Here is a 26346-nt window from a genome sequence, read left to right as displayed (position 1 = left end):
CCTTCAGCTTGGGCCATGATCCCGGTGTCCTGGGATCCGGCTCCCCTCTCAGCGGGGAGTCTGCTTCTCCCTCGGCCCCCCTGTTCTTTGTGCACTCTCTCTCTTGCAAAAATAGATAAAACCTTAAAAATAAAACAAAAAAACCTAAATATGTTTGCTAGGGCCCAATCCACGCAGGACTGAGGTGCTGGGAATGAGGTCAAGGTGCTTGTGGTAACAGGTGAATTTGGAGACAGGGGAGCAGCGAAAGAAGTCTTCACTCTCTATAGCATTAGGTTAAAAAATAAGTCTTCTGATTTCTATGGTCATTTCTTCTGTTCTGGGGCTTTAGGGTGGGGATCGCTCGGCAGAAATACCCAATTCTAGAATAAACCACGTAGTTGTCCACGTTTGTGTTGGGACACATCTTTGGTGCCTTCTCAGATGGAGCCCTTGGCTGCCTCCTTCCCGCTGAGCTCAGGAGCAGAGGCCCGGTGGCTGGGGAGTTACAGAGTCCTGACTTGAATCCTGAGCAGACGGGCTCAAGCTCTTAATCCTTTCTCTCTGTTGTTTAAATTACCTTTTCCTAGAATTTCATGTTTCTCCTAAGGCGGTGCTCTTCCTTTTTCTTTTCTTTTTTTCTCCCCCCAAGTGGTGTTAGTGACTGTGTAGGCATTCTTTTGCACTGAGCAGGGAGCCTGATGTGGGGCTCAATCCCAGGACCCTGAGATCATGACCTGAACCGAAGGCAGAGACTTAACCCAACGAGCCACCCAGGCGCCCCTGACGTTATTCAATATCATAAATAGCACATGGACTCAGTCTTGCTATCGGAATTCAAAGGATTAGCAAGTCAGAGTCTAAAGTGAGTTTGCCTTGTCCAGACCCCCCACCCCCACCCCGCCGTGCACCTCTTTCTCCTTAATTCCAGGAAGGGGCAATCATCCCATGGGGATTTTCCTCTTAGGACACTGCATTTTGTGACTAAAAAAGCCAACAGTAAAGCAAAGGCTGACACTTCCTGGACACTCGCCATAACCAAGGTACTGTTCTCAGCGCTTTCCACATATTAACGCATTTAATTGTCGCAGCGATAACACGCAAGCTCCTTGTTCCTCGTGCTCCCGTCGCTCCCTGGTGCTCGGACGCCCCCTCCTGCTCGGACGCCCCCTCCTGCACCCTGCTCCCTGCCTGCTGTGCTCCATTCGTCATGCTCACCAGCCGCATGCCTGCCTCCTAGCCTGTGCCCTGGCTGTGCCCTCTCTGACCGCGTCGAGCTCCCTCTCCCTCTTCTTCCTGTGTCTGCTGGCAGGTCACCTCCTCCCAGTGGACTTCCCTGACAGCCTGATCAAAAGCAGCCTCTTGTCCCTCACCCCGGTCCTCCAACCCTTCGCTCTGCTGGGCTGCCCTTCCCTGCTCCTCTCTCCACCTGCCATTCTGTCCGAGGCCTCCCTTATTGAAGCGGACTTCGCCGGCGGGCGGTCTGAGCAGGGCTGGCCGGCTGGGTCTCCCGGGCTTGGCTATGTTTGCTCCTAGGTCTGGGGGTCACCCGGGCACCGATCTAGCTGGGGCTTGCTCAGGGTAGCTGGGAGACTTGCCAGCGGACTAGCCTGAGGTTGTCCTCGTGCAGGTGCAAAAGGACAAGCAGAAACGTGCAAGGCCCCTCAGATGAGACCCAGGCTTGAAACCGGCGCTCTGGTCTGTCCCTCGCCCTCCTTCTCTTGGTGAAAGCGAGGCACATGGCCATGCCAGAGCCCCTGTGACTGTGGCCTTCCCGGGGGGAAGGACCATGGCCGGCAGTGCAGTTTCCATGTAGTTCAATCAGCTCGGGCTTCTTGGTTTCTGCTTCTGGGCAGGAGCGGTGGGAGGCCTTTGGAGAGAGGACCCCGGGGAGCTCCTGTGCAGGGCTTCCTTGAAGGAAACCCTGAGACTCAGAGTGGACAGGGTTCATGGGGCAGAAGGGAACAGAGCAGGAGAGGGTGGCTCAGCAAAGCTGTTGTACCTGTGTTTCTCATTTGGGTGTGGCTGTCTGCAGGAGGCGGCCGGAAGCTTTGCCTGCATCCATGTTTGCTGGTTGATGAGCGAATGCCTTGACATTGTTTAACTATAATTAGTCACTGCTTTACCTGTTGTTGTTTTTTTAAGACTTTTTTTTCTATTTTAAGTCATCTCTACACCCATCATGGGGCTCACATAACCTTGAGATCAAGAGTCCCATGCTCTTCTGACTGAGCCAGCCAGGCTCCCCCCACCCCAGGGTTTTAATCTAGATTAGTTAATTTTGATCTATCAAATGTACATCAGTCTAGGTTTTTCTTAATTTTTGTCTTAGCTCAATGGAGAATTCATTTGTAAATAAAGGTGCAGGCGAGGGTTTTATGCATCCTAAGATCTGTTATTTATTTATTTTTTTAAAGTTATCTCTACAACCATAGTTAGGGTGTAGACAGTGTGGGGCTCAAACCCACAACTCCGGGATCAAGAGGTGCATGTGCCACGACTGAGACAGCCAGGTGCCACCCCCCCCCCCCAAAGATCTTTTGAGCTCATTTCAACACCTTCCCTCCCGGTTCTTATGTAAGCTCCAGGCCTCACAGACTTGTGTCCCCGCCTGGTTCTTGCACGTGACAAGAGGAGGCCACTTAATTGTCATAGCCAGAACGATGATTATCTCCAGTTTACAAGTGAGAGAAATTTAGTGGTTTGCACTAGCCAGTTTCCCAGGACTTTTGCTGCTTGTAAAAATAATTGGACCCAGATAGTTCTAGAACCTCCCCAGCCAAAGTGAGGCTGGCTGGGCTGTCACCAGCAGCTTAGAGACAGCTGTCCTGGCACAGAGTACGCAGACCAGAGCTGTCATTCTTCCAGTAACTCTGGGTGTGGGTGGCTCCTGGGTCCTGGTCTCCTGGAGTGGCCTCTCTGTCTTCGGGGCTCACAGCCTTTGAGAGGCTCATGCCTCTAATAACAGCAAAGCTTTTATAGCTGATCCAGCAAACCCAAGTCCCGTCTTCCACCTTTGGAAGATGTATTGTTACTCATGATGCCTTTGGAATGTTCGTTCATTTCCCTGTGTTTTAGCAGTCAGAACTCAGCTTTTCTGGTCCTTGGTCTGGGAACAGAGGGGGACGAGCAGGATGTCCTGGCCACTCAGGGGTGATATTCTGGCCCAGAACGGAGGACCTGGTTCAGGTGTTAAACCTTTGCAATATTGAATTACTCCTAACTCCCTCACCTCCACCTCTGTGCCTTCCACGGTGTCCCTAAAGGGCTTTCCCAGCACTGGCCATCAGACTGGGAACAAGTGTCCTGTCACCCAGCTTGGAGCTGGAAAGGACATGATCAGACCCACACTCCCCTCAGCCAGTGCCAATCAACCTCCTGGGAAGGCCTCCCCTTTGTGGGGCCAGCCCAAGGATTAGGGGCCACTGGCCTCTTGCAGTTTGGGACCCTAATGTTCTATGTATCCCAGCTGTGAGGGGACAAGCTTGCTGTTCCCAGGCTGCATCCACTTGCGACTTTCCACGTCTCCTCCTCCTGTAGTGGAGTCAGACTGCTTGGGTTCAAATGCTCGTTCTGCACTAGCAAGCATACCCTGGCATCTTATTTAGATGTCCTGTGCCTTGGTTTCCCCATCTGTACAATGGGGATAATAAAAGCACTGACCTTAGACTGTTCTGTGAGGATGAGATCAGTTGACACATGGACAGTGCTTCAGCCCCTCTGTGCTTGTAGACACCCCCAAACACTGACTGTTGATATTATAATATTTATTGGGGCGGGGTGGGCGTCAAAGTCTTCCAGACCCTCCTCCTTTCCGTGAGCATCGAGAAGGGCAGATTCAGGGCCCCAAGGTGGCTGTGCAGGAAATGATGAGTGTGTTTATTTATTCATTCTGCCGCTGATGGGCATTTGGGTCACTTCCAGTGTTTGGCAATGACAGATAGTGCTGCTAGGAACATTCTTGTTGAGGTTCTTGGGTGGATATACCTGTGTATTTCTGTCGAATACGTAGGCAGAACTAGCAGCGCGGGGTCTGAGGGTATACGTGGCTTCAGCTGAAGTGGTTGTGTGTCCGTACTGAATGTTGAACCGTGAGATTGGATATCCTGTTTATTTATTTTATTTTATTATTTATTTGAAAGCGAGTACAAACGGGGGAGGGGGAGAGGCAGAAGCAGAAGCAGGCTTCCTGCTGAGCAGGGAGCCCAGCATGGGGCTGGGTCCCAGGACCCTGAGATCCTGACCTGAGCTAGAGACAGCCGCTTCGCTCACTGAGCCCCCAGGTGCCCCTGTCTGTCCTGTTTAAATAAATGAAGGAAATTAAGATGTACAACTGATATGCGAAACAAAGGCAGAGGGAGATGTAGATAAAATTAAATGTCCTTATAAGCTGCAGCCCACAGACAAACACTGGAGGCAGGCGAGTGTCACGTTCCTCCCCTCTTGGAAACTCCCAACCGTCTTACTGTTAACACTTTGCCAGAGGGAAAAACCACCTTAGTCTGACAATAGCCAGGGCTCCAGGATCCCCTGAGTCTTCTTTCCCATAGGAAAGTCCTTCTGGAACTTCCTTTTGTCTTTACCTCCCCCACCTCTAAATTACGGAATCAGTTACTTCTCACGGTCCCGGGGCAGCCGCTCTTTTGGCCCCTTGTTTTAATAACATCCCCTTTCTGCACCAAAGACATCTCAAGTCTCAAGAAGTCTTTCTTGGGGATGCGGCTCAGTCAGTGAAGCACCTTCCTTTGGCTCAGGTCATTATCCCTGGCTCCTGGGATCAGGTCCCACATCAGGCTCCCTGCTCCCCCTGCCCCCGCCTGCTATTCCCCCTGCTTGTGCTCTCTTTCTTTCTCTCAAATAAATAAATAAAATCTTAAAAAAAAAAAAAAAGAATCCTTTCTTAGCCATTGGCTCCAGACCCCAAAAACACTACTCCAAAATCACATCCCAACTGCAGATGCCAGCAAGTCACTCAGGCATTTCATGGAGTTGGGTGTGTTTATTTGTAGTTGCTGCTGTAACAAGTGACCCCTAGTTTAGCAGCTCAAACCAACACTTAGAATGTTTCTGGAGTCAGAAATCTGAAATAGGCCTTACAGGGCTAACATCAAAGGCCATGTTTCGTCGGGGAGCAGGAATTCCTGTCCCCTTCCAGGTCCTTCTAGCTGGACTAAGAATCCGATTGACATGAGCACAGGGTAACAGGAGGAAATCAGATGTCACGGGTGTACACATGGAGAATCTACACAGACACGGAAATTCCAGACACTCAGGCAAAATGAGGTCTGTGTGTCCTTCTGGACAGAGGAGTGGGTAGGTGGCTAGGACTTCAGAGGAAAGGAATACAGTTTACACAAAGATGAAAAACAAATGTTTGGTAAACAGATGTTTGCTGGAGCACTCAGAAGGGGACAAAGAGAGGACTTTGATCGGAGTGGCCTTGCTCAGCTCCCCTGTGGACCACACCTAGTCCGTATCATACTGTAGTTCTGTGGTGATGGCTCTCTCCCGGGGCCAGGTCCCCCATCTAAACTCTGTTTAGTCCATTGAGTTGTAGGGGGAGGGGTTTACAGATCTTTTGCTGAATCTGGTGGGTTTTGATTGCTTTTTTTTTTTTGTAGATTTTATTTATTTGAGAGAGAGTGCGCGTGTGAGCAGTTGGGGGGGGCAGACTCTTTGTTCTTAGAAGTCCTACAAGGGGCTCAGTCCGACAACCCCGAGATCATGACCTGAGGCTGAAACTGATGGTCAGATGCTCAGCTGACTGAGCCATCCAGGCCGCCCCTTGATTGCTTTTTTTTTTAAAAAAGATTTTATTTATTTATTTGACAGAGAGAGATCACAAGCAGGCAGAGAGGTAGGCAGAGAGACAGGAGGAAGCAGGCTCCCTGCTGAGCAGAGAGCCCGATGCGGGACTCGATCCCAGGACTCCGAGATCATGACCTGAGCCGAAGGCAGCAGCTTAACCCACTGAGCCACCCAGGCGCCCCTTTGATTGCTTTTTAACTCAAAAAGTCTTCATGCCAAAGTGGTACATTTTGGGGCGGCATGCTGTTGGCTCCTGCTGTTCTTTAAGAGGCTCTGGGGGAGAATCCCCTCCTTGAGTTTTCCGGCATCTAGAGGCTGCCTGCATTTCTTGGCTCCTAGCCACATTACTCTGACTTCTACTTCTGTTCTCATTTCTGCTTCTGTGACTGATTCTCCTGCCTCCATCCTGTAAGGATCCAGGTGATTGATTACCTTGGATTTTGCCTGGTAAGCCAGGATAACCTCCCCATCTCAAGGTACTTAAGAGGTTACTACAAGGTCACTTTTGCCATGTAAGGTAACATATATATGGGTCCAGGGGACGAGGCTGTAGAAATCTTTGGGAGAAGGACCATTATTCTGCCTGCCCCACTGAGGTACAGAACTCTGAAAGCTACAGAAAGACTGGCGAAACCCTCTGGGCCCTCAGGTTCTAGGAAAGAACATAGAAGTTTCTAGAAAAGAACATAGAATCCAGAATAGGCTCTTTCCATCTCCAGCTCATCACACTTCTAATACCTGGTTGGCTCCCCGAAGAAGTGAGATGCCAGGTGTTGTCCTTTCTGTTACTGACATTTCCTCTCTTAATATTAACTCACATAATAACATTGAGTTCTTCTTCTGGGGCAGGTAATGTCCTGAGAGTTTCCTGAGGCTGAACTCATTTCACGATAACAGTTATAGCACCACGACCAACAACAACCATACCATAAGGTATGTACTATTATTATTTCCACTGTACAGATGTGAAAACTGAGACATAGGGAAGTTAAGGAACATTCCCAACAAGGTCACACAGCTAGGCAATGGCAGAACTCGGACTCAGGTCTTTGCCTTAAAAGGGCTACACTCTTCTGTAGTGAGGCCGGCGTCATTACACAGCATTTTTAGTCCATGCCCAGGAGCACACAGCCCTCCTCTTCCTGGGGCAGGTCGAGTTTTCCCGCAGGTCTGGGGAGACTTGAGAGAGGGGAGAGAGCCACCTTGTGGCGAGAGAGGGGAACTGAGAACCTGGCCTCCCGTGTGTACATGCCACTGGGCCAGCCCCGCATTCTGGTATTTCAGGTCTTGAAAGTCCTGACACACGTCATTTATTCTATTTTATTTAAAAAATTTTTAGAGTTTTAACTTTTTTATTGGGGTATTACTTAGAGCACAAAACTTAGGGCACAAAAACTTAGAGTACAGCTCAATGAATTTATGTATATACATATATATCTATGAACTTTTACACGTGTATGTATATGGGACTACCACCTAGGTCAAGATATAGAATATTCTAGCTTTCTAGAAGGTTCCATTGTTCCCCTTTCAGTCAACACCATCCAGAGCTAATGACTTTCCAATTTTTCTCACCACGAGTTAGGTTTGCCCCTTCTGGTATTTATATAAAAGGAATTGTACAAACACTTACTCTTCTGTGGTTGGCTTCTTTCACTCAGTGTTACGTCGCGAGAGTCCACCATATTGTTGCGATTGTTACTTTAAAAAATCACTGTAAAGCATTTCATTTTTATGAATATGCCACATTGGTTTCCCAAGTCTGTTGTTGGTGGACACATGAGCTGTTTCTAGTTTTGAGCTTTTATGGGTGGAGCTGCCACGAGCATTCTTGTATGTGGATATATGCAGTCACTTTTCTTGGGTAAATCCCCGGATGTGGAATTGGTAGGGCATAAGGCATATGTAGATGTAGTACTAGCAGGTACTGCCCAATGGTTTTTCCAAAGTGCATACTGGTATTTTTTATTCTGTGATATAATTATTTTTGGTATTTTTAAAAAGTCAGAAATTGGAGTCCTTTGTCTTGAGACACGCACAGAAAATCAAGCACTGCATTGAAAGTTTGTCGTAAACAAAGTATGCTCATTTCTATTTCCTTCCCTTGTTTGTAAAGCCGCCAAAGTAATTTACTGTTTAGTTTTCATTTCTTGGGTTCCTAGGAAGAGAAATTGAACATTATTTCCAGTCTCCCCACACGTATGGGTAATACATTGTCTAGGGGTCTGGATCCTTTGGCAGCTGTCACCCCAGTAGCCGCCACAACAGCACTCTTCACAGATGCTGCCCTGAGCTAGGACCCTACTTCTCTTCTCTTAGGATAATTTTTTTAAAAATCAAGACTTTCTTCCCTAATTACCCCATTTGGACCTAACACCTAAGTTTGAACCCTGGAGGAATAGTGCGGTGGCTGAGGGCACTGTATGGAAAACAGTAGTGACCAAAGTCATAAAATGAATGGTTACTGGGCACCTGTTCTGTTCCAGGCACGGTTCTAGTCACTGGGGCTACAGGAGGGAACAGAACAGACAGAAATCCCTGCTCTCGTGGGGCTTATTTTCTAAGGAGAGAGACGTGACTATAAACAAGTATGACATAAGATGGCGGTAAGTACAAAGGAGAGAAAAAAGGGTGGGGAAAAGGGAGTGTCTGGGTGGGGAGGATGGCTGCAGTGTGATAGGGGCAGTCAGAGAAGGTTTCTTTGAGAAGGTCTTCCGAGTAAAGCCCTGAAAGAGGTGACACTCTCGATAAGCAGGACCGGTAAGGGTGCCTGGATCGCTCAGTGAGCTAAAGCCTCTGCCTTCAGCTCAGGTCATGATCCCAGGGTCCTAGGATCGAGCCCTGCATTGGAATCCCTGCTCAGTAGGGAGCCTGCTTCCCCCTTTCTCTCTGCCTGCCTCTCAGCCTACTTGTGATCTCTGTCTGTCAAATAAATAAATAAAATCTTAAAAAAAAAAAAAAAAAAAAAAGAAGGACCGGTAAGTGCAAACGCCCTGAGGTGGGAGCGTGCCTGGTGCACCTGTAAAACAGGAAGGACGCCAGGGTGACTGGAGTGACCCAAAAGGATGTGTCTTAGGAGATGAGGTCAGAGATCAAGGAGTGGGACAGAGAGTGTAGGACCCTGTAGGCCATCATAAGAACTTTGACTTTGACTCTTGAGTGCGATGAAGAGCCATTGCAAGGTTTTGAGAGGAGCTTTTAGACTTATTTTTTAAAAAGGATCACTCTGACTGCTGTGTTGAGAGTAAAATATGGGGATCAGGGAGGGCAAAGGCTGAGGCATCAAACCATTGGCTATTGCAAGAATCAAGGTGGGAAACGGCAGTGTTCGAACAGGGAAGTGGCAGTGGAGGTAATGAGAAGTGGTCAGATTCTAGAGGAATTTTGAATATCTGTAGGATATGCTAATGAATTGGATATAGCACAGGAGAGGAAGGGAGGATGATTAAGCATAACTCCAATGTTGTGGTCTGAGTAGCACACTTAAAAAAAGGAACCCTTTTATTATGGGCAATTTCAAACATGTACATAAGTAGGCAAAAATAGTGTAGGAAACCCCAGGTAGCTACCAACAAACTTCAATAATTATCACCTATGGTCAATTTCATTTTTTCTATGCCCCACCCCATTCTCTGTCCCAAACTATATTGAAGCACATCTCAGTCCTACTTGCATTTAATATGTAAATCCTTCAGGGGGCGCCTGTGTGGCTCAGTTGGTTCAGTATCTGCCTTCAGCTCACCTGCGCTGGGATCTGCCTGGGTGGGGCTCCCTGCTCAGTGGGGAGTCTGTTTCTCCCTCTCTCTGCCCCCCTCCCCTTGTGCTCTCTCTTTCTCAAATAAATAAATAAAATCTTTAAAAAATATGTAAATCCTTTAGTACATTTCTTTAAGGAGATAGGCCTCCCCTTTTCTACTAAACATGACACAAAAAAGTTTATTACCTGTTAACAGTTGACTCTAACAGAGACCACAAGAACCTCAGTGGTACCACAGAAGGGAAAATCAGGGAAGGCTATTTGAGGCAGGCTCTTCATACCAAGAAACTGGCCAAGATTAAGCAAGGATTATGACACAATGGTTTAGGGATTGATGAACACAACAAAACGAGGGTCTTGAAACAGTCTTGATAAGCAAGCTGTTGTCTGAGATGTGAGCTTTTATAGATTTTTCCTTCTAGGCAAAACTTTCTTGGAACAAACCATCGTCATGTTGAAACACATGGTTTCAGTTCTTATTTCAAATAGAAATTAAAATACCTAATACAGTTAAATAGCCAGTCGATTAATAATTTCCTTTCTTATCTCATAAAAATATTTTTCCTGGTTTTTCAAGTCAGGATCTAGGTGAGGTCCACACATTGCACTTGGTTTTGTGTGTTTAAGTCTCCTTTAAGGTATAGCTTCACCTCTTTTTTTTTTTTTTTTCTCTAAACGTAATTTTTGACAAAGCCAGGTCTTTGTCTTTTGGAGTTCCCACAGCCTGGATTTTTTTGATTGTACACATGTGGGATCATTTAACATGTTCCTCTGGCCCATGAATTCCCTTTAATCTGGTAGTTAGAACTGTTGATCTCAGCTTTAAAAAACATGGCAAACAGTGGGAAGATGGAAGAATTGGAAGCACCAGGAATCTGTCTCTTCATCTAGTTGCTTTGACAGAATCTGTCTGATACAACTGTTTGGAACTCTGTAGTATGTTGAAGGCTTTCAATTTCCAGGGGAAGGCTTGGATGGTAAATTGTAGTTAATTTTGGTTCTTTTTATTTTTTTGTTTTTCAGATTCTATTTTGAGAGGGAGAGAGAGAGGGAAAGAGCGAAAGAGAAAGAGGGAGGAGGGGCAGATGGAGAGGGAGAAGCAGGCTCCCCACTGAGCAAGGAGCCCAGTGCGGGACTCAATCCTCGGAGGCTGGGATCATGACCTGAGCCGAAGGCAGAGGCCCAACCCACTGAGCCACCCAGGCGCCCCTCTCCAATTCTTTATACCACTTCTCTTGCTCCTTATCCCTAAGTTAGTAGGGCCAAAGCCTAGAAATGCAAAGAGCCAGAAATATCTTACTATTCAGCCTTGAAGTTTCAAAGTAGGCTTATGTAAATTAAGACAGAGACAATAATTCTGAAGGGCCAACTTTTGATTTGATAGACCTGGAATTTTCAAGTTCCTTGAAAGGCCTTATGGCATGATTGTTGCAAAACAATAGATTTGGGAAGAATGTGTGATAGTGGTCCGTGTAAGGTGGATGAGAAATCCCAGGGGCTAGGCCCCATCTCTTTCCTAGGACCTAAGGAGGAAGCAATTCCCTGTGCAATGATCTTTTCTCCAGATCTTGGGGGAATTTCATCAGCTGTGCGGGATGCCACCACAACCCAAGTCCTGAAGCACTGCAGTGGGACTTGAAAGCTGTTGAAAGAGGCCCTGAAATAGCTGAGAGAGGGATGGCAGAACTGAGAGGGCCCGCATGGGTGACCATCAGTGCCCAGACAGGGTTGGAAGTTCCCAGTGGACGCCAGCAGGAATGGAAGCCAAGTTCCAGGCATCAGCAGGAACATGGACACGAGCAGCAGAGAGGCCAAAACTAGACAGTTACCTCCTTCCCACCAGTCCTGTAACCAAGCCCTGGGCGAGGAGAGTGGAAAGGGAGAAAGCCCTGAGGTGGCTGAGTTTATTCAAACTGGTTAAGTTTCTACCTACCCCTGGGTCAGATGAGGGATTGTTACAACCAAAGTATCCGAAAAATCAACAATATATCAAAATACTTTTATGTTATGTACATTTATGTAAATATATTATTGTATTTGAGCTTGCGGCCTAAGAAATTTGCCTGTGCTGCCTGAAGTTCTTTGGCATATGATACATGTAATTTTTAAAATGCCAAAACAATCCACGGGCCAAATTTTGGAAAATTATGTCATTCTTCCATTCAGTGTAACTGTCTTCAGTGCCATCAGAAAGCCATTGTCCTATGGAAAACATTTACTTGGCTTTTTTGTTGTTGTTTTTGCCCTAGATGGCATTTACCAGTTATGGTTCTGAATGCTTATTATTTCAGAAACTTAAATGCCCCCTCATTAAGTTCAAATTTGATTTGTTTGTGCTTTCTCCTGTAAACTGATGGGAAACGGGTTGCCTAGGGCCAAAGATGAAGTATTAGCTGGAGTGCGCCTTTAACTCAAAGAGTTGATTTAGAAAGTCTAGAGCCAAAACTTTCTAGAAGGAACTTGGATGGACTATACTATGGCCAAACTCCCCTGTCCTTTGTCTCTGTGGGGTCAGTAATTTGCATTAAGTCTTCTTCCACCCCCAGTGCAGTTGGCTATGTCAGGTAAACCACAATAAAACTATTTAAATGAAATAATAAATGTCTGTTCCCCCTTATCCTTTCCCCACCTTTTACTTTTCCCTATGTGGTTCCTCTATCATTAGAGTCTTTTATAAGATGGGTTTTATGTGTTCTTGAGTAATAAGCACAAGAAGTAAAAAACACATCTTCCCCCCAAGAGTCCCAGACCCCAGTTTTCATACCCTGCTGAGCCCCAGCTGCCTCTGATGTTCCCTGTGTCCCCTGAAGATGCATGAAGTAGCCAGCAGAGAAGAGAAGGAAAGATGTAAATGGGCAAGAGACAGGACATAGGAGATGGGGTCTGTTATAACAGAATATGGAGTCTGATTTTTCAAATTCTGCCATACCTCCCAGGGAAATACTAGAACAACACAGCCAACTGTGGCCTTAAGGTTGGGCTCAGAGTGCTCTGAAGGAGGCTAATGCTGATTTCTTGCCCAGCTAGCAAGAGAAAGTGACCAATTAAGAGTGGAAGGAAAACCAGACTTTAGGTCCAAGTATCAAAGTTCTGGTTTTGCTCTGCCCATCGCTATGTTAGTGTGAGATAGTCAAGTTTTCCAGATCTCTGCTTCCCTTTCTGCAAAATGTGTGGGTTGGAGACAGTGAATTTTCAGGGCCCTTTCAGCACTAAAATTCCACTTCTAGTCTTGGGTTTTATACCAATCACAGCAGAAACTTTATTAGAAATATAAAATACATCCACAGGAACTCTCTGTTCTTCAGCTCTCCAGTCGCTCCTCAACTTGCTGACCAGCAGTCAGAAGGCTTCCAGTCAGAAGAGGTGTCCTGCAGTCCAGGATGAGAAGCGTTTCCTCAGGAACAATGGACAAGTTCCTGCAGTAACAGCAGCAGCACTAGCTCTAACCTCCAAACCAAAACAGGAAGCCAGGTGGCCCCGTTTTCAGTCTTTCGGGGCTGAGGGAGAGACTGATATGGACAGATCTCCTCCACCCACATGGGCCCTACTGTAAAGATCCCAGACATCAGCCTGCAACCAATTATGGATGTACAGCCTTTGACCTCCAAAAATGAGTTGATGCCTCCTGTAGAACAAGAAAGGATGGGAAGATGCATAGATGTTTTAGGAAATCAGAAGGGAATCAGTCCTTCCTCATTCCTAGAACCCTGGAGTGTCAGAACCTCTCGGGATCCACCCAGATGTCTGGTTTTCCAGCCTCTGAAACCACTGGGTGTTGAGTTTACCTCCAGTGATCCGAAATCTTCCTTGATAGCACTGAATTGTATCATTGGGACAGGGAAGAGAAGGAGCATTCAGACAGGTTCCCAGAGCCACACAGGTTGGGCAGTGGAAGCGTGGTGACACACTGGGAGCTAGAAGGCGAAACAGAGGGCAATTAGGGTATGTCCTGCCTCTGGATTTGTCTCTTCTTTCTTCCTTTCTTCCCCAAGTCTTTGCTGCTGACACCACCACAATCAAGGCCTATTACTGCAACCTCCCCACACCTTTTCAACTGATTCTCTTTGCTATCAGAACCCACCCAACATGACTTCCAAACTGTGTGCTTAGGTGTGGAGACAGAGATGAAAAGGACACAGTTCCTGTCATTGACATCACAGTGTAGGACATACCAGTAATTTTAGTACCTCTCAGTAGGCACTGTGTCCAAAGATAATGGCGAAGGAATGGAGGGATATCGAACTATTTTGAAGAATTTGCTAACTATTTTTACAGAGCAGACACCTGAGTTGAGGTGGAGGGTGAACGGAGATTAGCTGAGTGAAAATGGGGGTTGGGGGAGTAGCAAAGTGAACAGCAAGGACAAAGGTCTGGAGGTGTGAGCAGCTTGCTGGATTTCGGGGACTGGGAGACACTGCTGTGTTAGTGTTCAGTTGGTAGACACAGATAGGGCTGGACTGGTTTTTCATGGCCAGCATCTATTCTGATTGGCCAGTACCATATCTGTTGTTAAATATTTTGACTACTGGCCCCAGCTGGAACACCATAAACAGGGAAGGAAGAAAAGGAAGTGAGCTGAAAAGGTAGGCAGGGCTAGATTGCCATAGGGGCTGGCCACATCCGGGAAACAGTAGCTGCCAGACTGATTAAGCCACACCATCCTGCTTGGAAACCTCCACTGGCCCCTTATTGTTTAATAAACACAAAACCCAACTTAACACCTTGGCCTTCTTTGCCGTCCTAGTGCTCTGAGCAGTGTTGAGACCTCAAGGCAACAACTTAGAAAAAGGCAGGCAAAAGCTCTGAGGTTCTGGGGCATCTGGGTGGCTCAGTGGGTCAAGCCTCTGCCATCTGTTCAGATCGTGGTCTCAGGATCCTGGGATCGAGCCCCACATCAGGCTCTCTGCTCAGCAGGGAGCCTGCTTCCCCCGCCCCCCCTGCCTGCCTCTCTGCCTCCTTGTGATCTCTCTCTGTCAAATAAATAAATAAAATCATAAAAAAAAAAATGAGGTTCTTTTGTGTATGGCCCCGTTGGGCCTGAGCTAAGTAAGAACACAGAGAAGGAAGGCCCGCCATCTTTTCAGGGGTTTTTCTACTTTCTCTCAGTCCCCATGTCTCACCTCCTGGCGTTCCTTGGGTCTCTTCCACCCTCCACAGCTCCATTAAGCTCCCCTTGCTGTTGCATAAGGACTCTTCACAGTAGCTGCTATAGGACACTGTGATTATGCCTGGGGGTGGGGAGTGCTGGACATACGTTGTCGCCAGGGTCCCCTCCGTGACACAGCCCTTAGTGCCCAGAACTGCTGTCTCGGCCCCTGTTCGGAGACAGTGGGGAAGGAAAGCAGGGTGTGGGCCTAGGGTTTGGCCCCGGGGAGGGGGAATGGCCCTGCCAGGACAGACCCCTCCTCCCACCCAACCCAGCTGCCCTTTCTCGATTTACCTGCTTTAATCATCAGAAGGGATTCCTGGCAGAATGACCCACTGTCACAAGTCTCAACTTTCTCTGTGGTCCAGTTAAATGTCCTTTTTGGGTCCTTTTCTACACTCGTGGATATGCCCCTGTGACAGTACAAACTTGGCTCCACTGCGGAGGAAAGGAGATCAAGGGAAGCACGCTTGGCCTCCCCTGTGCGGCCCTGGCCCGTCCTCTTCCCCAAAGGTGCCTCCTCTGTGAACCAGCCCTCCCCCGCCCCGAGCCCCCATTCTTACAGGCCAAGGAGGGGGGCCCGAGGAGGAGGAGGAACAGCAGACTTTGGACGCGACGGGCTCCCATGGCGTCTTTCAGAGCCGCCTGGAAGAGCGGCCAAGGATCTGCGATTAGAGAGAGAAGAGAGGGCTGCTCAGCCTCACACAACCAGGCTGCACGGACCTTGCGGCGAGGACTGGCGCTGCGGGGCGCACGGCGCCACAGAAGACCGTGGCCCCCACGGTCTAGCCTGCGAGTCTGAGCACATTAGCACGTTTACCGTGCCTGTTCCCACAGGGCAACCCTCCGACCCAAATCCCTACTCCCGGAAGCCAAAAGTGTTCAGCGACCAGGACCGCCCAACCTCGGGGTCCGGCCCAGACGCCCCTTCAGCCTCAGCCCGGGGTCAAGCCCATGTTCTCCCAGGCCCCGGGATTCTCGGCCCCCGGGACTCCCACAGCTCCAAATTCTGCCATCCCAGTCCTGTTCTACCGAGGGCTCCAGGGCTTTACGTTCCAGCCGCCATTTCCCGCAGGACCCAGGATTCTGAGTCCCCGGCCTCCTCCCCTCTCAGACCCCGGAGTTCTTTCCCCCCATCCTCTTTCCTCAGAACCCAGGAGTCTGGGTCCTCAGCCCTCCTTTTCTCTTTAAAGGACCCGGATTCCACCTGGCTTTCAGATAACCTCACAGGAACCTCACGCTGCTGAAGGAACGTCCTAGAACGCCCCTCTCATTCCACTCCGCCTTGGCTTGGTCTCTCAGAGACACGGAAGGCGGGGCCAACCTTCGCCCAGCAGGTCGATCGAAGCCCCATTGGTCAATGTGAAAGCATCTGATGCGCTCATTGGATGAACCCGAAGAACGTTGCACCCCATTGGAGAAGCCCGTTCCTGGCGGGCTTAGAAGCCACGCATGCCCAGAACGGCGAGCATGCTGGGATTTGAGGGGGAGGGAACAGGTGTTTGCTGCGCTCGGTGAGGAAAGCCGGGCGGGCGGTGCGTCCTCAAGTGGCCTCCCTGACCGCTTTTCTCTCATGGGGCGGTGGAGTCGGCTGTGCTTGGAGGTCACACCCTTGGCTGTCCTCCACGGAACTATTCCCCCTTCCATGTGCCCAGCCTGGACCCCGCCTCCGCCCGGTGGCCCTAGACACTGGGAGGCAGCTTGGTCTCGTCACCTTCCCTCACGGTGGATCCTGGCAGGCCGGTGGGGTCACAGCACCAGCCCCCTCCATGGACGTCTGGAAGGTTGACTGGAGCAAAGCCGTCTTCAGAGTCGTTTCCAGCACCCCTGACGGCGTGCATAGCCGTGACTGTGAGGGCACAGGTTGCCGCCATAGCTCCCCCACGTGGCGGTGCCTCTACACCAGTAAGACGGCTTTCATTCGGATTTCTCGTTCGTAGCTGGAAATGGAAGCTTTCCAGATCTATATGTAACATGAAGCAAAGGGGTGTTTTGTGTACTCTCAGACTTGGTGCTGTTTCTGTGAGTGCCGTGGTGTAAATGAGTACTTATTCATTATTTTTAAAGATTTTATTTATTTCAGAGAGAGATTGAGTGAGCAAGCAAGAGAGAGAGAAAGCACCAGCCAGGGGAGGGTCAGAGAAGCCGACTCCCCGCTGAGCAGGGAGCTGGATGTGGGACTGGATCCCAGGGGATCAGGACCTGAGCCGAAGGCAGACGCTTAACTGACTGAACCAACCAGGCGCTGTAATATTTATTTATTTTTTTTTAAAGATTTTATTTATTTATTTGACAGAGAGAAATCACAAGTAAGCAGAGAGGCAGGCAGAGAGAGAGAGGAGGAAGCAGGCTCCCTGCTGAGCAGAAAGCCCGAAGCGGGGCTCGAACCCAGGACCCGGGATCATGACCTGAGCCGAAGGCAGCGGCTTAACCCACTGAGCCACCCAGGCGCCCCTGTAATATTTATTTTTAATAGAGAAAATACCACAATTAGGACAATAACAACAACAACAAAAACTAGAGAGAGTTAATACAAATATTAAGAGAAAGCAATTTAGCTAGATAAGGAGTAATATCCTTTTAAGAATTCACCAGAAATGTTTTCAAAGATGAAATAACCCAGGACAAAAGAGCTACAATTAGGTTATATCATAGCCCTTAATTATTTCATGTTTTAACATTCCAAACACTAAGAATAGGCATGTGATTCCTGGAGGGGATGAGAAATATTTAGGTGTCAGATGCCTTTAGATCCTGGAGCTAGGGGACAGGATGTGTTGGGATTGTTAGGGGTCAGGAATGGGGGAAGCCCCTTACAAAAGAGCCATGGCCAATCCCAGCCTTGCCCCAGCAATCTGGCCAGGCAGTGCCCACAGTTTTCCGGGGAGAAGATCTCTCTGTATGATGGTAGTGAGCATGGCTGATTCTGTCCTATCTGTCTGGCATATTCTGGAAGCTTTGGCAGTTCTTTGTCTTAATTGATGCCTCCTAACAAGGAACAGGCTTAGGGGATAGAAGTTTTTAGTGCTCATTGTGGTTTTGGCACAGCCTTCGGGAGCAAAGTAAGAGAAAAGATAGAAAGAAATCCACTTCAAATCCTGGGTCCCTGATGCCTGGCCCCAAGTTCTCTCATCTCTCAGGAATCTGTGAGTCCATGTTCCCGGCCCCCTCCTCCCTCAGACCCAGGGGCCCAGACCCCCAGAACCTCCTCCCTTAGACCCAGGAGTCCAGACCCCCAACCCCTCCTCTCTCAGACCCAGGAGTCCAGGCCCCCAGCCCCTCCTCCTTCAGATCCAGGAGTCCAGGCCCCCAGTCCCTCCTTCATCAGACTCAGTGGTCTAGCTAGGTCCTAGCCTACCGTCATCTAGACCCAGAAATCCAAGTTACTACCCCTCTCAACTCTCAGCATCTATACATAAAATAAAGAACCCTTTGTGTACATTCAGAATTGGTACTATTCCTGGAAGTTAAGCTATAAGTGAATATTTATTTTTAATAGAGAAAATGCCTCAGTCAGAATGGTGGTAGTAAAAGCTCTTAATTTTATGTAAAAATATATTAAAACCTTTCCATTGGGAACAGTTAATATTAAGTATAATTATTAATATATTATTAATAAAAACATAAGGGACAGTTAGTGTAAATAAGTATAAATTAATAAAAACATATGGGACAGTTAGTTCTGGTCCCAAGGACCCTGTACCTTAGGCTCTGGAATGCTTCGTCAACCCTTCCCATTTCTCTGACTAGCACTTGCCTTGCCTCCAGGCCTGACCCCGCAGCTGGCTTCTAGTTTCTGTAGCGAATTTATTCTAAATTGGCTCTTGGCCCGTGGATTTGTTTTCTGGGGCTGTCATAACTAAGTACCACAGCCCAGGAGGCCTACGCAACAAAAGGTATTATCATCACACTTCTGGAGGCTGGAAGCCCAAAGTCAAGGTGTTGGTAGGGTTGGTTCCTCCTGAGGGCTGCGAGGGAAGGATCTGTCCCAGCTCTCTCTCTCTTTGGCTTATGGATGGCTGTCTTCTCCCTGCATCTTCACATCTTCTGCCCTCTATGTGTGTCTGTGTGCAGATTCTTTTCCTTTGAAAAAGGACACCAGTCATACTGGATTAGGTCCCATATTAGGATTAGGTCCTCATGAACTCATCTTCATTTGATTACCTCTGTAAAGATCTTATCTGTAAATAAGTGACTTTCTGAGGTGTTGGGGGTCAGGACCTCAACATATGAATTTGGAAGGGGCGGGTGGGGGGACACAATTCAAGCTGTTGGAAACAGAGATCTGTGTTGTAATTGAAGTAGTGAGTACAGAATAGTGTATTCGCATGCTCCACCAACCAAACCAGCCCAGGCATCCCCACCCAGTGGTTTTATTTATTTATTTATTTATTTATTTATTTATTTATTTGCAGGCAGAGGGAGAAGCAGATTTCTTACTGAGCAAGGAGCCTGATGTGGGACCGATCCCAGGACTCTCAGATCATGACCTGAGCTGAAGGCAGACACCTAACCGACTGAGCCATCCATGTGCCCCTCTCAAATGGTATTTAAAAAAAATATTTCACTTTCCACTTGTTTGTTGCTAATATTTGGAACTATTTGAGATTATGTAGTATAGAATAATATAGAATATTTAAGTCTTACTAACTTGGGTATAAACTTCAGTCTAGGGCTGGTTTAGCCCTACTCCTAAGGTATGAGTTTAGCCCTACTCCTAAGGGTCTCTACTGAATGTCCTGTGTCTTCAACAAGGTCTCTTTGCCCTGGTTTCTTGGAATTTGAATGTTTTCCCTTTCTGAGTGGGCTTTGGACATTGTTCCACATATAGCTCCCTGAAATTTTTTTTTAAGTTTGTACCAGAATTCACAAGTTTAGATAAGGGGCCTTTTTTTTTTTCTTTTCTAGTCTAAAGTAAATTGCCTATATGTATCTGCTTGCTTGACTCTAGTCAGGGAGGGAGCATGGTGTTTTTATTTGTGTGTTTTTAATTCATTTTTGGCATTGTAAAGATGGCTCCAACCTACTTCTATATAGAGTAACACAAAAGCAGGGAGTCAGAGTTAGTGTGGGTTTAAAACTGCATTCTCTGATGCAAAAGAAGTAATAGTAAATCTTTCTTTAGGGTCAGTTTTTTATTTTTTATTTTTATTTTTTAAAGATTGTATTTATTTATTAGAGTGTGCACACCAGCAGGGGTGGGGGGGCAGATGGAGAGGGAGAGGCAGATTTCCCACTGTGTGTGGAGCCTCCTGTGGGGCTCAGTCCCATGACCTTGAGAGTATGACCTGAGTGGAAATCAAGAGTCAGATGCTTAACTAACTGAGCCCCCCAGGTGCCCCCCTGGATACATTTTTCAAGTGTGTGTGGGAACATGCACAGTTTGATGGATGCCTCCAGGCTCTGGTGGACACCGTGAGGATCATGCCCACTTGACTGACTGCCCCCACCTCTCGTCCCTGGCCTCTCACATGAGCTGGGACCGGGCTGAACCCGTCCCAGCGTCCCCTCTTGGCACCTTAACTGCACACATAATTCCAGCGTTCACTTCTGGTCCTCACACAGGCTCAGCCTGCACACATCTCCTGTTAAAGGTCTTTCCCGCCACGTGTTGCTGCAGCAAGAATCATGACTCATTGTTGAATCTTTGGTTCCTCCTGCCCCACGTGGACTCTGTCACCCAAGCCTTGCCAGGTCCCCCACCTGCCCCAATGTTTCTCCTATTTCTCTCCCACTTTCTTCTCCACCAGGACCATGAGTCCGAACTGCTGTTTCTGACGTGGACCTGGCAGGGTCTCACCATCTTGCAGAGCGTTAGGTTCCTGCTGTTGCTCTAACACATTTGCACAACTATAGTGGCTTCACACAACACAATCTGTGAATCCTGACGTTTTGTAGATCAGCAGCCTGACCCAGAAAGAGCCGGAGGGATTGCCCAAAATCATCTTCCCATTTAAAGGCCAGCCTGTTACCAACCTTAATTCCCTGTTGCCTTGTCCAGTCACGTATTCACAGGCTCTGGGGAGCAAGGTGTGCATACCCTTGGGGATCACTCATCTGCCCACCACACTTGGCTTCCACTGTCTCCTCTCTCTCAGGCCTTCTCCGCCAGGCAAGCAGAGCGAAACCACTAGAATAACATCAAGTAAATAGATCCTGTCACTTCTGGAAAACAAATCAAACCACGAATAAACAGTCCCTTTAGGTATTTCTAACTAACTGCACCTTGAATAAGACGCAGAGTCCCTCATGTGGCCCCCAAAGCCCTCCCTCCTGGGCCCCCAGGCTTCAGACGCACTGGCTGTTCCAGGTTTGAGGGGAGGTGGGTGTGAGTAGAGAGGGTTGGTTTCCCTGTCCTTTCATTCCTGGAGGTAGATCCCCTTTCTTGTAAATGTGTGGTGGGGTCATGAAGACTCAAACCTTCCATGTAGCTCTTCACACGAGATTCTAGGCTCATTTGAATGATGAGGCGAAAGAACCAGAACATGGCAGACTGCGTATTTCCAGGTAGCTCTGGGAGAGATGTCCCTCCCCACTGGGTGCTTATTCCACACAAATTCTTTCCCCTCTGTCATCTCTCTGGAGCCAGGATCCTTCCTCTGGGTCTTTAGGTTCATCACGTGCCTTCATCCCAGCCCATGTGTACCCGGGACAGCAGCCCCTACAGGGAAGCTCTCTCAGGCCACCGGCAGGCAGGGAGGCCGAGGGTTCATGGTCCCAAGCTGCAAAGCCTCCTAGAAAAAGGGAAGGTCCATTCAACAAGCCCAGGGCTCACCAGTGTGGCTGCCACGGTCCAGGGCTGCGTGGGGGTCAAAAACCGTGGTAAGAAATCCCGTCTCTTAACATGAAGCCCAGTGGTACTCCTGAGTGCAGAATGAGGACAGGCCCCAGGGCACCATCTGGCTCTCTTGGGTGAGGATGATTGATATTCCAAGAAGCAGTGGCTCTGGTCCCTTTCCCATGACATGGCAGCTCTACCCACTTGGAGGGGTTCCCTCGATGCCTATCCTGGAGCTTGTGAGTGGGAGGAACGTCATCAAGAGACACAGTTTGCACCCTTTGCAAAGTGTCCTCTTTGCCCTAACCATCTGTCAAAACCATGAGTGACTCTCCTCCTCTCTCCTCTTCGCTGCCTGCTAGACCCTTCACCTTTAGGGTGCTAATTCCATTTAGTGTCTTCAGAAAAGGCAAATATTTTCTTGAACACAGGGGAGCTTCAAAGGCCACATAGCAGCTGACTCAGGAGCTTCCCAACTGCTCATCTAAGGTGTCTTCTTCCTCACCATCCCGTTTTCTTTCTTCCTTTTTAAATTTAATTAACTATTAGTATTATTTTTATATATTATTTTTGTATATTATTTTATATATATATTATTATATATTATTATTTTATATATTATATTTTGCCCAAAATCATCTTCCCATTTAAAGGCCAGCCTGTTACCAACCTTAATTCCCTGTTGCCTTGTCCAGTCACGTATTCACAGGCTCTGGGGAGCAAGGTGTGCATACCCTTGGGGATCACTCATCTGCCCACCACACTTGGCTTATATATTATATTTTGCCCAAAATCATCTTCCCATTTAAAGGCCAGCCTGTTACCAACCTTAATTCCAAGGTTGGTAATAATATAATAATATAATTATAATTATAATAATATAATAATATAATAATAATATAGTATTATTTTTATACATGGGACTTGAGCCCATGGCCCTGAGATTAAGAGTCTCATGCCCTACATACCGTGAGCCAGCAAGGCATCTGCTTCTTTCTTCTTTCTTTTTTTTCTTTTTGAATGTGACATCTTGGACTCTTCAGCTCTCTTGAATCCTTTCATCTGCCCCCTTCCACACTGCTCCCTCCTCTACCCCTGTTTCCATCCCTGCCTGTCCCTTCCCCTCCCACCTTGGCCCCTCATTTCTCGATTATCACTGGAGTTCGAGCCTCCTCCCCATTGTGGGCTCTTGAGGGGCTCAGAGATCCTACAAGAAACCATCTGGAGTGAAATGGGCTGATTGGGAGTAGGAAATGAAGCTCACCCACCAACACACTGTATTTGTCACACCCAGAGCTTCCTCTTTGAAGGCAGGAAGGTTTCAAAGGCCCCAGGACTCTTCACCCCAATTTCTCCCTTAAAGCAGTCTCTTAAAAAATTAGAGTAAAAAAACATATAACATTACACTTACTACCTTTAGCCATGAACCAGTGTATATAGTTCAGCAGCATAGATATATTCTCATTGTCAAACAGTGCATCTCTAGCCCCTGCTCATTTTGTGATTGAAGATCTGTACCCACAGGTCTGTGTTTCCTCCCCTTCTGCCCCCAGGGTCCCCACAGTTCTTTCTGTTTTTTAAGTGTGACTACTTTAGATACCACATATAAGTGGAACCATAGGGTATTTGTCTTTGTGTGACTTGCCCATTTCACTTCGCAGAAATTCCAGAATGACCTTCCTTTCTAAGATGGAATAGCGTCCCATTGTATGTAGATGCCAGGCGTTCTTTCTCCATTCCTCTGTGTGTGGACACATGGGTGCTTCTACCTCTTGACTCTGGAGAAGAACCCTGCAGTGAACAGGGATGTGCGAGTAGCCCTTCATAACGCTGCTTCCAGTTCTTAATGAATGTCAAGTCAGGAGTGCGATGGCTGCATCACGTGGTAAGTCGGTTTCCTCATTGGGAGGAAACTCTGCACTGTGTTCCAGGGCAGATGGGCCATTTTACATTTTCACTAACATTGTGCCAGGGTTCCAGTTCCTTCGGATCCTCGCCAACACAAGCTGTTGTACGGTTTTTGGGTTTTGGTTCTTTTGGCTACTGTTGTTGCTAGCGGCCATCCTAATGGGTGTGACATGGTATGTCTTTGTCGTTTGACTTGCTTTATGTAATGATTACTGAGCATGTTCTCAGAAGCTTGGTGGCCATTGTATATCTTGAGAAATGTCTTTTCAAGACTTCTGTCCATTGTTTAATCGTCTAGTTTGTTTTTCTCATTGTTGTGACTTTTAGAGTTTTTACATCTTCTAGACATTAATCCATTAGTAGATATACGAGTTGCAAATCCTTTTCCCATTCTGTAGGTTCCCTTTTCACTCGTTTGATTGTTTCTCTGGAGGGCAAACAATCTATAAGCTGGAAATGGCCCTGTTTTTCTAGTGGCTCTTATTGCCTGTGTTTTTTGCATCATGTTCTAGACATCATTGCCAAATCCAATGTCATGATGCTTTTCTCCCCTTTTCCTCTCTCAGCTTCATGGTCTTAGGTTTTCTATGGAGATGCATTATCTATTTTCAGTTAATTTTTGTATGTGGTAGAAAGGAAAGGTCCAGTTTCCTTATTTGTATGTGATACCCTGTCTTCCCAAGCCTTTTCATTGAAGAGACTGTCCTTTCTCGTTTGGGTGGGATTGGCACCCTGTGGAAGATCATTCGGCCATGTGTGGAAAGGTTTGTCTGGGGGCTCTCTCTTCTGTTCCTTTGGTCTATGTGTGTGTCTCTGTGTCTGTGCCAGGACCTCACTATTTTATTTCCTGTAGCTTAGTAACATGTTTTGAAATTGGGATACCCAAGCCTCCCACTTTTTCTTTTTCTAGATTGTTCTGGATCCTTGGGGTTATAAATTGAAGGATGATTTTTTTTTTTTTTTACTTCCTGCCAAAAATGCGATTGGAATTTTAATGTGGATTGCCTGAATGTGTATGTCACTTTGGGGGTATGGACATTTTAACAATGTGAAGTCTTCTGAGATGTGGTTTTGTTCCTAAAGAGGATGGATTTTCAAAGAAGCAGTTGCTCTGGTTCCCCTTCCTTCATTGTCCCTGAACTCAAGGGGTTTGTCCACCTGAAGGGGTTTTGCTCACCTCTCTTACAACACTCAGGGACTGTCTGAGCTGAAGAGAGGACAGGGATTCCAAAGCTTCAGACCTAGAGATTGTGTGAGGAGACTGAACAAGCCGGACCCTTTCCCTGCTCTTTTAAAGTTTTTTTTTCTTTTTTTTTTTTAAAGATTTTATTTAATTATTTGAGAGAGAGAGAGCATGAGAGAGAGCATGAGAGGAGAGAAGTCAGTGGGAGAAGCAGACTTCCTACTGAGCAGGGAGCCCAATGTGGGACTCGATCCCAGGACTCCAGAATCATGACCTGAGCTGAAGGCAGTTGCCCAACCAACTGAGCCACCCAGGCGCCCCAGGTTTTTTTTTCTTTTAAAGATTTATTTATTTGAGAGAGAGAGAACGAGCTGGGTAAAAGGCAGAGGGAGAGAGAGAGAACAGAGTCCCCACTGAGCACGGGGCCTGATTTGGGGCTCCATCCCAGGACCTGAGCCAGAATCAAGAGCCAGGCGCTCAACTGAATGAGCCACTTGAGCACACCTCTTCTTGAGCTTTTTTCTCTCTGGTGTAACTATTTGTTACTCCATGGGTACCTTCTTCTGTAGTTTATCCTCTTTTCTTCTGTCACTGACTGCGTTACTGCTGTTGCACTCATTCAGTTAAGTGTCTCTTGAAATGGTGAACTTCTGCTAAGGACACCGGGGGACTTCAATGGGCATTTCGTGCCACGTGGAATCCCCAACCTGGCTCATCTAAGACTACTCCCTTCTCATCATCCGCTGATCTTTATTCATCCTTTTTATAGCGTAGATGTTTTCTTCAGCTCTCCTGAATCCTTTGATTGTCCCCCATCAATGCCCCTACTTCTACCACCCCTTTATCCCTAACTGGCATACCCATGCCTGCTTTCTGAACTCCTCAACTCCCTGTAGTCACTGGGGCTTTAGGTCTTATCCCCTTCCCCTCCTCTTCCTCCTGACCCTTGGGCAATTGGGGACGAGAAAGTGTAAAGCATGGTACGGAGTCTGTGTGTTAAGCATCATTTAGGATTAAGCAGACCTGTCGGGGCAGGAGTGTCCAGGGGCCTAGGGAGTCTAGGTGGGGGTTGACCAACCTGCTGTGGGGAGAGCAGCTAGAGCCTGAGGGATGTGGTGGGGGAGCCATTCTTGCAGACTTGGTGGGGGTCATGAGAGGTGGGTTAGGCGGTTGGTGGATCTCTGAAGCCTCTTAAAGACTCAGAGAAGCCCCCAACACTGGAGACAAAACACTGGTTTCAGAGAGCCCGTGTTGGAGTAGATAGTCATAAGGATGAAAAGAAACCTCCAGAAGCTCGAGGGAGGGTGTTTGTCCCTCAAAGGGTTGGAAGTTGTGAGAGCACTTGTAGAGTTTAAAGGGCACAGCAGCATGTGGGCTAGCACAGGACTCTAGGAGCCTGGGTCAGACCCCTGGAGATCCCAGTCAGCGGGGGGGCTCAGGGTCTGGAGCTCATGGAGGATGGAGGGCTCAGAGAGCCTCAGGACACCAGGGAGACAGAGACTGGACTTGACTGAAAAGACAGGACTGAAAGGAGGAAAAGCATGTGAGCTGGGAGCTGTCAGAGCAGAGAGAGTCTGGGAATTCGGGCTGGCAGAGGGCTGGGGAACGAATGCCCATGAATTAAGGAAAATGATTTTATACTAAAACACTGTATTTGTTCACTAATTCTGTCTTGTACTGTGTTTGCCTGAAGACAGTTTCCAAGATGTTCAGGTAACTTAAAATATTATCCTTATGCTAAATTAAGTCAGTTATGGGTAGTCATTAAATACCTAAGTCACTCCCAA

At 47.6% G+C, this 26346-nt stretch overlaps 1 protein-coding gene across 4 annotated transcripts; it reads right to left on the bottom strand.

Moving 5' to 3' along the window:
* Positions 1–12779: 12779 nt before the first annotated feature.
* TEX101 (testis expressed 101) lies at positions 12780–16004 on the bottom strand. Of its 4 annotated transcripts, none has more exons than XM_047711605.1 (6): positions 15898–16004; positions 15254–15355; positions 14985–15128; positions 14641–14859; positions 13330–13458; positions 12780–13169 (listed from the first exon to the last, which is right to left on the bottom strand). In XM_047711605.1, the coding sequence occupies exons 2-6, from the start codon at positions 15315–15317 to the stop codon at positions 12940–12942; spliced, it is 786 nt and encodes a 261-aa protein (XP_047567561.1). In that variant the 5' UTR covers positions 15318–15355; positions 15898–16004; the 3' UTR covers positions 12780–12939. The 4 variants fall into 4 exon arrangements, with proteins under 4 accessions (XP_047567561.1, XP_047567564.1, XP_047567562.1 ...); XM_047711608.1 differs by having other exon boundaries at positions 14665–14859; XM_047711606.1 differs by having other exon boundaries at positions 15925–15987.
* Positions 16005–26346: the final 10342 nt, after the last annotated feature.

This window comes from Lutra lutra, chromosome 17 (assembly GCF_902655055.1).
Source record: "Lutra lutra chromosome 17, mLutLut1.2, whole genome shotgun sequence".
Classification (NCBI taxonomy): domain Eukaryota; kingdom Metazoa; phylum Chordata; class Mammalia; order Carnivora; family Mustelidae; genus Lutra; species Lutra lutra.
Note: the sequence above shows the minus strand (reverse complement) of the source record. Positions and strands in the feature narration are given on the sequence as shown.

Excerpts from the sequence above, each read along its gene's own strand:
- TEX101 (XM_047711605.1), bottom strand. The coding sequence starts at position 15,317 with ATGGGAGCCCGTCGCGTCCAAAGTCTGCTGTTCCTCCTCCTCCTCGGG. Across the intron at positions 14,860-14,984 it reads CCTTCTGATGATTAAAGCAG|GGGCCGAGACAGCAGTTCTG; the intron begins GTAAATCGAGAA and ends GTCTCCGAACAG. Across the intron at positions 13,170-13,329 it reads AAGATTTCGGATCACTGGAG|GAGGCATCAACTCATTTTTG; the intron begins GTAAACTCAACA and ends CTTGTTCTACAG.